The 16,483-nt window shown below is 32.5% G+C and overlaps 1 protein-coding gene across 1 annotated transcript in view; it reads left to right on the top strand.

Annotated features, from left to right (window-relative positions):
* macf1a (microtubule actin crosslinking factor 1a) overlaps positions 1-16,483 on the top strand; it is a 388,147-nt gene that overhangs the window by 128,378 nt on the left and 243,286 nt on the right. Inside the window, 1 exon segment of the mRNA XM_056479293.1 lies at positions 15,073-15,134. Within this exon segment, the coding sequence (XP_056335268.1) occupies positions 15,073-15,134 (62 nt within the window).

The following is a 16,483-nucleotide window of genomic DNA, read 5'->3' as shown; positions in this document are numbered from 1 at the left end:
ATGCTGTTTCGACACAATGCTGCACCAGTATCCCAAGTATTCCTATTATTAGTTAGCATTATTATTATTATTTAATATTATTGTCATATATTATTATCATTATTATTATTATTATTATTATTATTATTATTATTATTATTATTATTATTACTGTATTATTATGCCATAAATTATTATATTGTTATTTATTATTGCCATAATATTATTATTATTTATTATTATTATTATTATTATTATTATTATTATTATTATTATTATTATTATTATTATTATTATTATTATTATTACTATTATTATTACTATTATTATTACTATTATTTATTATTGTCATATTGCCATATATTATTATTGTTGATGATGTTGTTGTTATATATTATGATTATTATTTATTTATTATTATTGCCATATATTATTATTATTGTTATTATTGTTATATATTGTTATTGTCATTGTTGTTGTTATTATTATTATTATTATTATTATTAATTTATTATTGTCATATATTATCATTAATATTATTATTGTTGTTGTTGTTGTTGTTGTTGTATTATCATTATTATTATTGTTGTTGTTGTTGTTGTTGTTGTTGTTGTTATTATTATTATTATTTTGTATGCAATTTTTCACTATTAACCTTTGCCCAACACTATTATTATTATTATTATTATTATTTGTTATTTTTATTTATTTTTAAATTTATTGTTTATTTGTTTGTTGTTTTCATTGTTTCTTACTCTTCAGAGCTTTTGGTGTTGGCACATTTTTTTAATATATTTTTATATATTTATGTATTTATGTTGGTTTATTTTTTATGTTTCTCTTACACAAAAAAACTTTTGAAAGTTTGCACATGTAGTACATTGAATTAAATGTGAATTTTTCAAGTAAACACTTGTAGTATTTACTCAGATCTTAAGTGTTTAACAGTCCTTTAAAAATTATACTAATAAGCTGATTTTCTGCTCATGAAGAATTTCTTAATATTATCAGTATGTATATGCACCGTTTTTACTTTTGACCAAATCGGTATTCTTTTTTTTTTTTTCAATAAAAAAATCCTTAGTTATCACAGACTTTGTAAAAGTAGTGTATATTTAACAATCCACATTTTGCATAATATGTGATATTTTCACAGTACTGGTCAAAAGCCTGGAAAACAGAGAGAAAAACAAAGATTTGCTATATTTCACATAAAAATAATGAAGACTTTTTGAATAGTTCTGCGTGATACCATTGCATGTGTGTAATAGAAGCAGAAATCCCCACCTCGTTCTATTTAAAGAGCAGCTCATTCTAACAGCATGACGGATGCGTGTTATCGTGACACATTAGCTGGTATTAAACAGTAAGACGTGATTAAGGTATCATGTCAACCTTAAGACAGAGTTTGGCCAAATCTGTCTGTCTGTTTCCTAGACAGACTGTTACTTGTTATGTAACCCTCATGCGGCTTGATCTGTGGAAATGTCTAAATGGATCGGTCATCCCGGGGTGCTGTCATATTGGATGATCTGCACCCATGCATATATGTTTGAGGGTGAATGGGTTGCACAAGGTCTGTTTCTAGTGTAAATGCTAACAGCTTGGGCTGCATAATATATCACAAAATTATTTGCAGTTGATAGTATATTAAATATACGTATCGTAGACATGTGTGATTAAATTACATTTATGCATTGGTTGTTTACCTAAATTTGACCAATCAGATGGAGACTTACTTAGAGACTGTCTTTATCCCCACCTCTCCAAGTAATTGCTGATTTGTTATTGGCTGGAGCAGCCCAAAGGTGAACCCAGAGCTGAAAATGAACACTGAAGGTTAGAGTCAAGATAAGAAAGGAAATTGACAACAACCAATCAGAGTCAGAACATCTGCTGAGGTTTTCACTCATATTTATAGGGTTGTAAACACTAAATATTTACACCTTAACACAGTTTTTTAGTCTGAATTAGAATTATTTATGTTTGAAAAATATATTTTGCCTGTTTATTTTAATATCATTCAATAAATAAATGCTTTCAAAACCTAGCTAATAAAATAGCATTTGTCTATGGAAATCGTAAGATATCGTAAGAAAAAAAAAGAAATCGTTAGAAATATCGTTTCGATATTGTTACATATCGAAATACTCAAAAACAATATTGCAGGTATTACTTTACTATTACTTTAGCAGCTTGTTCAAAATACTTAATTGAAATGAGTTGAAACTACACAATTCTAAAGTTTTTTTGACAACTTAATTGTTTTATGTTCAATCCACTTAAATTTGTTAAAACAATTAACAAACTTAATCTATTTGTGTTGGGACAACAAGAAGTAATCCAGGATTTTTTTACACACTGCAAAAAAGTCTTGCTGCCTGAATTTTTTTTTGTTGTTGAATTAAGGCTGGGCTGATAAACGATATCATATCAAATTGTGATAAAATATATGTAGATAACGATGATAAGCTCTGGACATGTTTTTCTTGCTATTGATATATCTAAAAGCCAATCACTGTGCGATTAACCGAAATCGAATCACAATTGCGCTTTGAAACGTTGCAATTAACTAATCGCAAGAGGCTGCAATATGAAATTTATTTGTATTATATAATTTCCCCCAGTCTTACTAGCCAATTGAGTGAGCTCACTTTCGATCTGCCCAATCAGAATTGCGCAACCAAACTATGCGGAATTCCCCCCATAAAACAAACAGTAAAGTGTGGACAAGTGGGATGATGGCGTCTGCCACTTCAGAAGCATTAATAGACAAATTCATATCAAAGAAAAAAAGCATGTCGGTAATATGGGAATATCTTGGTTTCAAAGTCACAGACAACAAACAAAACCAGGTAATTTGTTAGAGCTGTCGCAGAATTGTTGCCACAGCATGAGAAAATACAACAATCAGCACCTAAAAAAGCACCACAGGCACCAGGTGATAACTAATGCCATAACTCAGTACTGTTTGCTCGAGAGAAAAAGTAGTGTTTAATTTCTGAATGTTTAAAAACTGATTTGAATAAAAGTTGGAGTAAGTTGATATCTTTTCAGTTCCTTTTTTGACTAACACTCACTGCATTTTAGCAGTAAGAAGCTAAGATACAGATTATTAAGCTGAAGCTCGACTACAAAATTAAATCGCAAATCAAATCAAAATCACAAGATCTGTTAAAAAAATTGCAATTAGATATTTTCCCCAAATCGCACAGCCCTACCAATCACACAGCAGACATGCAGCAACAGAAATCTGTAATTGTGTTAATATTAAAGATATTCTACACCACCCAGTACTGTTTTGCGAGCTCGATTTACTTTCCCACCAGCAGTATTTAATGTTAAACTTTTATCATTTCAATTAAGTAAAATATTTATTTTAAAATAATTCTATAATTGTTTACTTTAAGAAAATGCAATAAGTATATTTTTGTTTGTATACTGTATATACTGTATGCTGTCAATAGCTTCGTTTTCATCCACCTATTTTTCTGCGCATTTTGAATATGCGCATAAAAAATTGGTTGATGGAAATGCCAAGATGCGCATACATATTTTAGATTATTATTAATATAACTTGAGTAGGATAAACTTTTGATTCGACAAGAAAAGATGCACATAAACTACGATGGAAACACTTTTACCGAACAAATTCCAGTATGCGCAATAAAAAAGGTCAAGTGATTTTGTTGAAAGAGTTCATGTGTGCAAATGGACAAGCCAGCAGGCTGAGCACATTGTAAAACATCTGAAATGTTGTTTTGGTCATTCTAAAAAGCCTTAATCATCTCAGTATTAGTGTTATTATGTTATTAATGACCTCCAGAACTGTCAAGAGCATCTGCGCTCCGTGTCTCATGCCTTCAAACGCCACCAGGTGTTAATTGCGTGTCGACATTTGTCCTCAGAGGCGCAAGTCATTTATTAAATGAAGAAAAGATTCACGCAGCTTCTCCTACCACAGCAAATTCCGTTTTTATTGTTGATATTTGGCGCCAGTTAATCAGGAAGTGATGATTTCATGCTCTTTGACTTGTTGGATGGAAACGCTGCTTTATTTGCATGTCTTTATGCGATACTTCAGTTTTGCACATAAATTTAATTAGCGTTTTTGGATGGAAACATAGCTAATGACAGTTCTTCAGTATATTATATTTTATATTGTATATGCTAAGTATATTATAGAAAATCGTAATCTGAGAAAAATCTGAGTAATGTGTATTTGTTAGTAAACAACACTCTAAAGTGTTATTTAATGAAGCGTCTAATCTTCGTGGCTTCAGTCATTGTTGTGATATTCTTTTAAAGCTGGAAGCATTACAAACTTATATCAAAGTTTATATCTTTATCTATTAATATAGAAAAGATTTACTGAGATTACATTTTTGCCATCCCCCAGCCCTAAGTTGAATCAAATTAACTTTTCTAGTTGTCTCAACTTACATCAATCACTAAAAATATGAAGCTAATCTTTGTAAAGCTTAAACAATGTAGATGAAAACCAGGTTAACTTAATAAAATAAGTTAAAGCAACATAAAAAAAAGTCACAACATTTTCTTGCAGTGTAGTATATCTCATATTTTTTCCAGTATCATGCAGCCATAGCTTGTGTGAAGAGAGAAAGAGATGCAACACTGCTCCACAGAGGTTATTATTAGCTACAGCAGGAAGTGTTGCAGAACATGGGTGTGAGTACAGCGCTAGGGTTGGGCACATTCCGTTATTAGCCTTTGTGTGTGTCTGTCTCTGTTTGGTTTGTGCTGGCAACCACCTTTTGTCATTGCTGTTATGTGTTAATACAATTGCGGTAAACCTCAGCCTGGGTGGTTTATTTGGTTCATAAATCCAAAACAAACCAAAGTTCTGCCCACTGTTATCCATCAGTGGGGTCAGTGCTTCTCTGAATCCTGCCACAACACCTCAAGACTAATAGACTTTGTTTCAATGGGTCTTAATGCTTTGGCTTCTCCTGTAGAGGCTTACTGTAGAGTCCCAGCACCTATTTATCTTTGAGAATTGTCCTGACGGAAACATTCGGCTTTCACTACTTATGTTGTACGAGTATAATGATTTCAAACAGCACATGTGTGTGTATGTATTTGTTAAGCCTATGCTGTGATGCATTTTTAACTAGGCACAAATGAAGCACAGTACATATTTGAAAGGTAAATATAAAAGCAAAAGATTATCAAATATTAAAACGAGCTTATTAAATAAGACACACAGTTAAATGGTTAATGGTATGGTATTGTGGTAACACTTCACAATAATAGTGTATTAGTTAATGTTAACGCATTTAATATCATGAACAAACAATGAACAATACTTTTATTACAGTTTTTGATCATGTTAGTTCATGAAAATACAGTCGTTCATTGTTCGTTCGTGTTAACTCACGGTAGGTAACTAATGTTAACAATCATGCATTTGGATGTTGCTAATACATATGACATACTATGATTAATAACTGCTGTGCAAGTATTGTTCAAAATTGGTTCATGTTAGTAAATACATTAACTAATGAAACCTTATTGTAAAGTGTGACCGGTATTAGTATATATTATACAGGGCTCTGAGACTATTTTAAATGATCTGTCATCAGCTAGTGATTTAGTTTGTGAGTAGTCTTCAAAAAGTTTGTAAGATTTGTCTTTGTAATAAATTAGTTATGCTAATAAAGAGAGTGTTTATTGGTGAAAAAGATTATATATTAAAAATAAGAATTGTACATTTTCAAATTTATTTCATTCCTCTGTTGGTAAAGCGGATTTATCAGTATCATTACTCTAGTCTCAAATGGTATTTTAGAAATTCAGTCCAAAATGCAGTGCATCAGAATTGTTTAATGAAAAACTGTGTAAAATAACAGTCCCGGCTGGGTCAGTTGGCATTTCTTTGTGGAGTTTGCATGTTCTCCCCGTGTTCATGTAGGTTTCCTCTGGGTGCTCCAGTTTCCTCCACAGTCTAAAGACATGTGCTATAGGTGAACTGAATAAACTAAATTGGCCGTAGTGTACCTGTATGTGTGTGAATGAGTGTGCCATACATACTCATTCACACACATACACTACGGCCAATTTATGTTTCTCGGTTGCAGCTGGAAGGACATCCGCTGTGTAAAATATATGCTGGATAAGTTGACAGTTCATTCCTCTGTGGCGATTCCTTATGAATAAAGGGACTAAGCTGAAGGAAAATGAATAAATGAATGAACGTGTAAAATAACAGCATTTATTTAAAATAATCTTTATAATTATTATTGTCTTGAATGCATTTTCCTGGTTTACACAGCAAAAACTGTACTAAACATGAATTTTTACACATTTTTAAAACATTTTTATAGTTAAAACAACACAAAAATGGTATTGATTGTGATGTTGTGTAAACGAGGGGCAAAACCAAAATTTCTCTCAGTTTTTAGCTAAAATTGCGCATTTATTTCATAAAATTCCATCTTTCTCCAAACACTGATCAATGTATAAAATATAAATCTATCTAAAATGTTTTCACCTCAATATGTTCTCTCTAGACATTTAAATGCATGCTTTTATACAAAATATACAAAAAATAAAAATAATCTGTCAAGCAGCTGTTTCCGTGCTAACTCAGTTTTCATTCATTAGAGTACTGTAGTCACAGGGAGCTCAAATTTAATATCAGCCTAATTGGATGAAGTGGGCTGGCTGAAGGGGAGATCACTGCATGGATTATACAAACATGATACAAATCCAAACAGACCAGTCCTTTCTCTGACTCTCATGTTCAGTTTGAAACTGAAAACATCATCCCCGTTTCCCAGAACCCCTTAGATTGAGCTTGTTGTTCATGTGGAAAGACAAATAGAGAAAAACAGAAGTGGTAAGTGAGGGAGGGAGCGAGAGGAGAAGAAGAGGACACAAGCTGTGCCAGCCTCCGAGTGCCACTGTGAAGAGAGAAAGAGAGAGAAAGAGAGAGAGAGAGAGAGAGAGAGAGAGAGAGAGAGAGAGAGAGAGAGTGTAACACAAATATAAAAAAGAATAAATAAAAAAAACACTAAATAGAAAGAAGAGAGCAGACGGAGGAGGGAGTACTATCTGACCGGACTTGATGAGAGATTAGACGTGATAACCACAAAGAGAGAGAGAGAGAGAGAGAGAGAGAGAGAGGGGAAGGATAAGCACTCTGTGTGGCATTAGCAGTGTAAGCTCTACCTGGTATTTATAGTTCAGAGGGCCGCAGGAGGAGAGAGCAGCCGAACAATTGCGTCTCCAAAAAAATCAGAAGAAGGGATTTCTTACGAATCTGAACGAGCAAGAGACTATAAGATGATGTAAATGACCTTCAATGGAAGCAGTATCTGCAGAAGAGCCTCGTACTGTTGGCATGAATGGACGTTTGTGACTGAATCAGGTGTGCATTCTGTTCACTCAGGATAATCAAGGTCTTGCCTACTTTGCCTCCAGCAGGGATTTAAAGACGTGTTTAACCGGGACGCCGTGCGGAGATCAAATGACAGATCACTTCTGGCTGCAGACTGGCTGTGGCTCTGTGTTTGGGTCGCAGCTTTATGAGATCACGCAAGCATCGCGGTAGTTACTTCACTGGCTGTTTTGCTGACTCACAGTATTGGGATCTCAGCAGGAGGAAATTCTTCTTTGCAGAGTGTGATGTCGTGACTGTGATGCATGGAGATTGAACTACCTGGCTATGGGGGCTGCATGATTTGTGATGCTTGGTAATCTGAAGGTTTTAGACAGAAGATTCTTATTGTTTTAAGCTTTGATAATGCATTAGATGCAAGTAAACATAATTCAAATTTAGATTTATGATGGTATCAGATTTTCTTTGAAGCTTTTATCACAATATATACGGTAGTGTCATGATATTGAGCTAAGCTGCAATAAGATTTCTTTAACGTTTAACAAAAAAATACTTACTAATATCAACAGAGAGAGAAAAATGCAGATTTATTACTGTTAATATTAGTCATTTTAAATTGGTAATTGAATTTTATATTATATATAATTTAATTTTAATTGTTTTAACTGTGTAAACACATTATTAGGCATTAACTAAGAAATAGACATCAGTTAAGATTAATTAAAGCTTTTGTAGTTTTCATTGTGAGTTTAGTTACAGTGCTCAGCTTATACAGTATAAGTACACCCCTCACAATAGGAAGCTATACAATATTATATTTGTGCATATACATTAGATTAGTCAGTACTGAAGTCAAATCTGGAGCTTATCTAACAAAATAACTTATGATAATGATCCAAAAACGAGTACAGCCAAATTTAAATGTTATATATTAAATATTAAATACAAATTTAAAAAAAGAGGAAAAATTAAGAGAAGCAAAATATTAATAATAATAATAATAATAATTAAGTTTAAAGTTTGTAGGTTGTAATTTATTTTTGCAATATTTTGCTTGATTTTAATTGTATAATCTTTCAATTTCTAAGGATTTTTGGTGAATGAAATATTATTTTTAATAAATATATCTGTTTATTACATCTGTTTTCTTTAAACGCACCAAAATACATTGCCTATATTCACTGAGAAATGCATAAAAATATTCATTTTCAAACATCATTCAAACTATTCATTACTCAATTATGCTGAGCACTGTATAACAACAAACACTTATTAATATCAACAGAGAGAACAAGGCATTTTTTTTACAGTTACTGTTAATATTAGTAATATTAAATTAATCTACAACTCAATTGTATTAGTTATTAACTTATTTTACTAAAATAATTATGATTTCAAATTACAACTACAATTTTAACACATTATTAGACATTAACTGAGAAATTGACATCTATTTTCTTGGTGATTTTAGTTAAATTAACTAATGTTAACTATTGAAACCTTATTGCAGTGTTAATAAACAATAGCCCTATAAATAGTCGACATTTTAGCATGTAACAGTCCAGATGAACATTTAAAATTGTTCATGTTTGAACAATAAACAATAAACAATTAATTCTCCAAGCATTTGACACTGTTATGAACACCACAATCTGAATATTCCTAAAAAGCACTCTAATAGTTTGAAATATAAATAATTGTTCACTGTATTTTGCCCATGATATCAATACCAGCATGTCTATTCTAATGAAATGTAAACTATGTTGATTAATAATTACAATTACAATTGTGGCGCACAATATTCATGAATAATAGTTCACACATTATCATGCAGCCCTAGGCTTCTCCATTAACCATTCATCCCAAAAAGCCCCCTGGATTTCCTCACTCTTATTTTCACTTTCATTCCTTTTCTCCTCGACTCCGTTGTAAACACTGTCAGAGATCTGCTTGAGCAATAATGATGACGTAACAGCTCATCATCTGCTTGTTTGTTGCTCAATTGGACCAGACCAACCCGCGTCACAAGACTTTTTACGACACAGACCTTTGAATTCACCTACATGACCTAGTTCCCTGGAGTTATTTTGCAATTCAGACGGTTTACACCAAACTGTGCAGAAGACATCATCCTGAAGGGACACTTAATGTTTTGGAGCTTTCTATCAACACTTAGGGAAGCCTCGTGAAGAGACTCTTATAGATTAATTGCTGCATAAAAGCGTCTTCATTCGGACTCTGAAAGCTGACTGTGGATTGTGAAAGAGGTCGGAGCACTTTTCACTGCGTTTACGACAGATCTCAAGCCTCGAAGAGCGAAAGTGGCAGTGGTTTGAGGGAGGAGGGGAGAATCAGTCCTTATTAGTTGTGAAGGAGGAGCTCTTGCAGAGTTTGACAAGCACGTGTGAGCCAGGCTGCTCGCTTAGGCTGAGCTTTGATATGGCAGCAGACAGGAAGACTGGCCAACGGTGGTAGAACGTGGGAGCTTTAGATAGAAAAGCCTAAATATCTATGCCTGCTTCTTCAAGCGTGGACTTGCTTTTCAACTCCCGCTGAGGGATTTCGAATTCCTGCTGGAGTGGGGTTGGATTTTAAGGTGTGAAACGGCACACTCGGTAGACATGTCGAAGGAAAGGTAGATCGTTTTGGAGCTGAAAGGAATAAGTGGTGGTGGACAGAATGTGGCCTGAGTATTGCACCGAGCGGAGCCTGAATGCTCATCTGCACGCACTCATGTGCTGCGCAGGTCAGTTTCTATTTGTGTTGCTGTTTGTGTGTGTGTGTGTGTGTGTGTGTGTGTCGTCATCAGAGTCACATGGCCACTGTGATTTGTGTGTCAGCGGATGTGCTCTTTGCTGATTTGTGTGTGTCTGCTAATGGCGAGAAGCTGTATCAGTGAGTCCACGTGTATGTGTGTGAACATGATGGGGTGAGTTTCTGTAGCATGTTTGCTCAGCACAGGACAGGGTGTGTGAAACACCACATACTGACTCACTGTACTGAGAAACAAGAAAACGTGCATCATTGTGACAATCAGAAAGTCAATCCTTTAACGGAAACTCCACTTGTTTTTGGAAATAGGCTAATTTTTCAACTTTCCGTTACAGTAAACATTTGAGTTTTTCCATTGTTTTAATCCATTCAGCTGATCTCCAGGTCTGGCAGGAGAAATTTAGCTTAGCTTAGCATAAATCATTGAATCGGATTGGACCATTAGCATCTTGCTCTCATTTTTGCATGAATGAATACAATCATTTTGCCTGTTGAAGCCGTGGTATGGCAGCAAAGTGCCTGGATTGTTGTGCTGGAATGAGAGTACAGTTCTTAGCCATATAAATCTAGAAAATCAGGTAATTAATTAAATTGATTAATTAAATAATGTTCCGTCAGTCTTGGTACATGATGTAACTACAGAAGAGTCAGGCTTTAAATAGGAAACTTATCAAAACTTTTGAGATATTAACATTTGAGCATAATGCTAATGGTCTAATTGGGTTCAATGATCTATGCTAAGCTAAGCTAATGTGTTTCCCCCCTGAGATCAGATGAATGGATTTAAAAAGGGTAAAAGTCTCTAGAAAAATTGTAAAATCAGCCTGTACCCAAAAAGTAGTAGTACAGTTGAAGTCAGAATTATTAGCCCTCTTTGATTTTTTTTTCTTTTTTAAATATTTCCCAAATTATGTTTAACAGAGCAAGGAAATTTCCCAGTATGTCTGATAATATTTTTTCTTCTGGAGAAAGTCTTATTTGTTTTATTTCGGCTAGAATAAAAGCAGTTTTAAATTTTTAAAAGCTTTTATAAAGGTCAAACTTATTAGCCCCTTTAAGATATATATTTTTTTCAATAATCTACAGAACAAACTATCATTATACAATAACTTGCCTAATTACCCTAGCCTGCCTAGTTAACCTAATTAACCTAGTTAAGCATTTAAATGTCACATTAAGCTGTATAGAAGTGTCTTAAAAAATATCTAGTCAAATATTATTTACTGTCATCATGGCAAAGATAAAATAAATGAGTTATTAGACATGAGTTATTAAAACTATCATGTTTAAAAATGTGTTGAAAAATATTTTCTCCGTTAAACAGAAGTTGGGGTAAAAATAAACAGAGGGCTAATAATTCAGGGGGCTTATAATTCTGACTTTAACTGAATGTGGCTAAAAAAAGTAGTATGTTTCTTTAAGATGAAACTGTACGTTTATGTTGAATTTCCTCTGAAAAATTCTTTTGCAACAGTGTGTGCATATTCTTGAATGAGAGCCAAAATTCAACAAAAGTGGGTGTGTCATTCATGTTAAAAGGCAAGAAGGTGTTTTCTGTACTCATTAAGCATATGTTGTGATTTCATAGTTTTTACTTATAAAAAAGAAAGAATATTGTAATGTATGAACATGCTCAAAGGTCAAGTATGAGACGTCCCATTTTGTGTCTTTGTCAAATTAAATGTACAAAAGTGATTTTATACATAGGAAAATAAAGTATATTAAATCAGGAAAAGTATCTAATGTTTAACATTGCTTTTCATGAAAGTAAAATAGTGCAGTTTGTAAAAACGTAACAACACAGTCTCACTTGTAATTTGTAAAATAATCCAAATAATGAGTGATGGTCATTTTTTTTTTTTTACTTTACTGTGAACCGTAAATAGAGTTTTAATGTGACCAAATGTCAGCATTTTAATATGTTGATCGAATATTGTTCTAAATATCCCTGACAAGGTCTTATGGTATGTGAACTGTTTTTATAAATTTTAAAAATCATAGTGAAATTGTCAGATAGCCATTATTTTTCTCAGAATAAAATATTTTGTAAGTTGAATGCTGACAATGTGCAATTATTTAATAAAAAAATAAAATAAAATAAACGCTATGTCGAACTATTTTGTATATTTACCTTTATTTATTATGCAGTAGAGTGCGAATGCTAAGCATTTAAGGCACATTAGCTGCCTCCCAAATGGCACACTATGCACTTATGCACTATGTACTTATGCACTTACACACTCAACAGCATGGTATAGTGTCATCCCCAAATTCAAACCTTTTCAAAGATGAGGTTTTACGGTTGCCAAATTAATGAAATAAGTTATCAGAGTACCAAATAATACCTGCATGAGTTTAACCACATTCACCATCCGGAGATGCTATAATCACTCTCGTAGGAGAATTTTGCTTTCAATACTCAAAATAAATAAAGTTATCCAACATCAGTACCTGAAAGCTCCGTCCCTTCCACTACATGAGCAAACCTGCGGTCGTTGAATCCGTGAAGTGTCCATCATTCTACACTTGAATTTTTACCGGTTGGATAAGTGCAGCATCTGGGTATTTAAAGTGCACTACTTACACTATTTATACTAAATGAATTAGGGCTGGGTGATATGGCAACAATGCAGTCTCGATAATTATTTTTCATATTGAACGATAACAATATATATTTCGATATAAGTTGTTAATGCTTCTAGATTTAAAAGAGTACCCCAACAATGACTGAAGCCAGAAATATTAGAGGTATTAGATAATAACATTATCAGCGGATAAATTTTCGGCGGCCATAAACTCAATACATCTCTAAAATCAACACACTTTTAGATTCTCATTGTTGTACAGTTCTGCTTTGTGATCGGCTCTTAGATCAATATAGAGTAAACAAGTCCAGAGCTTATCGTTGTTATTGACATAAATTTTATCGCAATTTGTTTTATATCGTTTATCGGCTCAGCCCTACGTTGAATAGTGCGTAAGTATGCAATTTGGGACGCACCTATTGAATAATGTCTGCATTGTCATATTTACACATCATCCATAGTGTTTTTAATACCCTGACTAATGGTTTTACATTGATGGAATCAACATTTTACTCACATTTCTTGATTTCCTAGCTTCAGTTGTGGCTTAAACATGTTTTAATGATCCATTTCATAATAAAAGCTGGAGGTTTGTTTATAATGTATATGCATGCATGTGCAATACTCAGCAATTCTTAAAGTAGGAGTTTCTGTGTGGGCTTATCAGAGAAAGTGGGCCGTCTGCACCACATGGTTGCTTAGTATTGCTCTCCATAGCAACCACATCAACTATAGACTCAGTGCGAGGCCAAAGAAAGAGGCTGATAAATGTGTGTAATGTGTAACTCATAAAGCAGCAGGACCGTGTGATTAATTTCCATTCTGTGTTTTAATGCGTCACCGCTCTGCAATGCTAAGGATAAGAAACACAACAGCTCACATCTCAAGTCAAAGCATCCTACCCATAATTCTTTGTTTGCATTTGTATTTAGACAATGCTTACATTCATGGCATGGGGTGTGAGATCAGGACTGTTATCTCAGCATTGATTTTGACCACTTGTACGGAGTTAGATAAGATTGAGGACATCACTCATGTGTGATTTTGTCAGTCTCCTGAATGTTGGAGTAGTTGTGCAGAATTTAGGTCAGGTGACAATGTAATGAACCTATTAACTGCTCTTTTTTTAAACTTTCAGCCTAGATTCCTATTTTATCAATCCTCTGCAAATGAAGCTAATATATTGCTGCTAATGTGTCATTATTGCTGTTTGTTTTATATTGTGAAATTTTGGATTTCATTTGATAAGTTGACTTTCTAAACTGTTTTACTTTATATAAATATTATGCTTTGAGTTTTGTTTGTTATAATTTTTATTGCAATACTATTTGTATTAAAAATAAAAATGTGAATAAATTGGGGAAACTGAGCCTTTATTTTGGTGGAAAATATGTATTTTATTTTTAATATTTATGAATGAATATTTTTATCATTTAAAACGTATTTTATTTAATGGTATTTAATTACATTTATTTTTATTTTTATTTTTTAAATAATTAAATTTTAATTGCATTTTATTTTATTTTTTAATTTAAGTTCTTTTTTATTTGTTTTTTAATTTTATTTAGTTTTATTTTATTTTTTATTTTAATAATTTTTTTTAAGTTAATTTTTTATTTAATTTAATTTTGTTTTTATTTTTAAGTCAATTTAACTCTAATTTAATTAATTTTTTTAATTTAAGTTAATTTTTATTTAATTTAATTTAATTTTCTTTTTTTTATTTACTTTAATTTGAATTTAACAACGTTTTTTAATTTAAGTTCATTTTTATTTTATTTTTAACTATTTTATTTTATTTTTTATTTCATTTTTTGTTTGTTTTATAAATTTTTTTATTTAATTTTAATTTTATTGAATTAAATTTTATTTTTTTATTTAATATATTTTTTATTTTATTTTATTTTGTTTATTTTTTTATTCATTTTTTATTTAAGTTGATTTTTATTTTATTTTATTTATTTATTTTTAACTTTATTTTATTTTTAAATTAAATTAAATTTTTATTTTAATTTCAATTTAATTTATTTTATTTTTTATTTGTTAAATTTTATTTTATTTTTATTTGTTTTATTTTTATTTTATTTTATTTTATTTTATTTTATTTTATTTTATTTTATTTTATTTTCTTACAATATACATCATGGCTTTCTATTAAATAATGTAAACACTCTATGTATTGATCATTAATACACAAATTAGAAATTCAGGCCATTTGAATCATGACTGGAGGGATGCTTGAACCATACAGAGCCATATGATTGTGCTGTAGTCTTCTTCCTGCGTTACATAACTAACCCAATCTCTCTTTCTCCCCCTTCTTGCCTCTTCCTCTTGTTTTCTGCTGTTTCCTCGTCTCTATCTCTCTCTTCTCAGATGAACGAGACCGGGTGCAGAAGAAAACTTTCACAAAATGGGTCAACAAACATCTCATAAAGGTACAGTCCAACACATTGGTTATTTTTGTCCTTTCTGCTGCACCGCATGATGATAAGGCCTGCTGGCTACTTGGCCCCAGTCCTACTCAAGACACATACACACATGCGCATGAACAGCCATCTTTATGGGGGCTTCCCATAGCTGTAAAGATGTTTTTACCATACAAACTATATTCTATACACCTAACCCCTAAATCCAACCTCAACAGGAAACAATATTCAATTATATTTTCGAAATACTTAATTTTGTGTGATATATATATAAGGCGTTTATCCTCATGGGGACCAAAGTATGGCCCCACAAGGTCAAAATTATTTCGGTTTCATAAGAAATACAGGATCACACATACACACACACATCCTCACATGTTTTTGTTTTGTGTTTACCACCTTCTTGAAATACACGTGTCATGTCATTATACACGTTTGTGTCCTGAAATATTACAGAAATGCATACACACACACAACTGTTCTAATTTAATAATTGTATTAATAATATTTATAATACAACTTCTTTTATTAAACATGTCATATTAGAATACATGCAAGACTACATTACTATAAGTATATGGTGAATAGGTGTTGTTTAATTTTACTCACACACACTCACTTAAGACAGACACTGAAATCTCGGCTTCTGCTTACACGCATACTCTTCTCATTATTGGTTCTATTTATACTGTAAGAGCAAGACAGCATTCAAACGTATTATGGGTTTGCATTTATTTATGTAAATTCACAATAAAAGCAGAACATTGTGGCATTCAGAATGCACTTTCTCAATGTTTTTGATTTTGAGAGTGCATCGTAATAAAATGAAACAAAACTCAGGGAAGGAAACACACTGATTAAGAAGAGCTAATCAGGGAGCGAATGTCATGCCTTTGTTTTTAAAAGTGTGCATTTTGGTAAGTCTGCACTGAAACGTAACCCTAGAGTTTTCAAATCAAAACTTGGTAGAGGTATGAACCTACACTGGTCTCACAGTTCGGTTCGGTTACGATTATCATAGGATTGATTCGGTTCAATTCGATCTCTCGATGCATCACCGTGCATTGACGATGCTTTCCATACACAGTTTTATATTTTACTTCACAGGCGCAGTTCAACGATGAGTGACACTGATAAACTGCAGGGGCCCAGTGTTGCCAGATTGGGCGGTTTTGGATAGGCATTTCGGCGAGTTTTGGATAGTTTTTGGGCTGGAATCAGTCAGCTACATCTGCCAACACTGCAGAGGTGATCACAGCTGATCTATGAAAGACATGGTGGAGAAAACTCGCTCACTCATATCTGTATCCAGAAGTATCGCTGTAACAGCCGAGAGGAGAGGAAAAGTCCCACAGCAA

The sequence above is a fragment of the Danio aesculapii genome, chromosome 19 (assembly GCF_903798145.1).
Source record: "Danio aesculapii chromosome 19, fDanAes4.1, whole genome shotgun sequence".
NCBI lineage: Eukaryota > Metazoa > Chordata > Actinopteri > Cypriniformes > Danionidae > Danio > Danio aesculapii.
The sequence above is the reverse complement of the archived record's forward strand: the minus strand, read 5'-3'. Positions and strand labels throughout refer to the sequence as shown.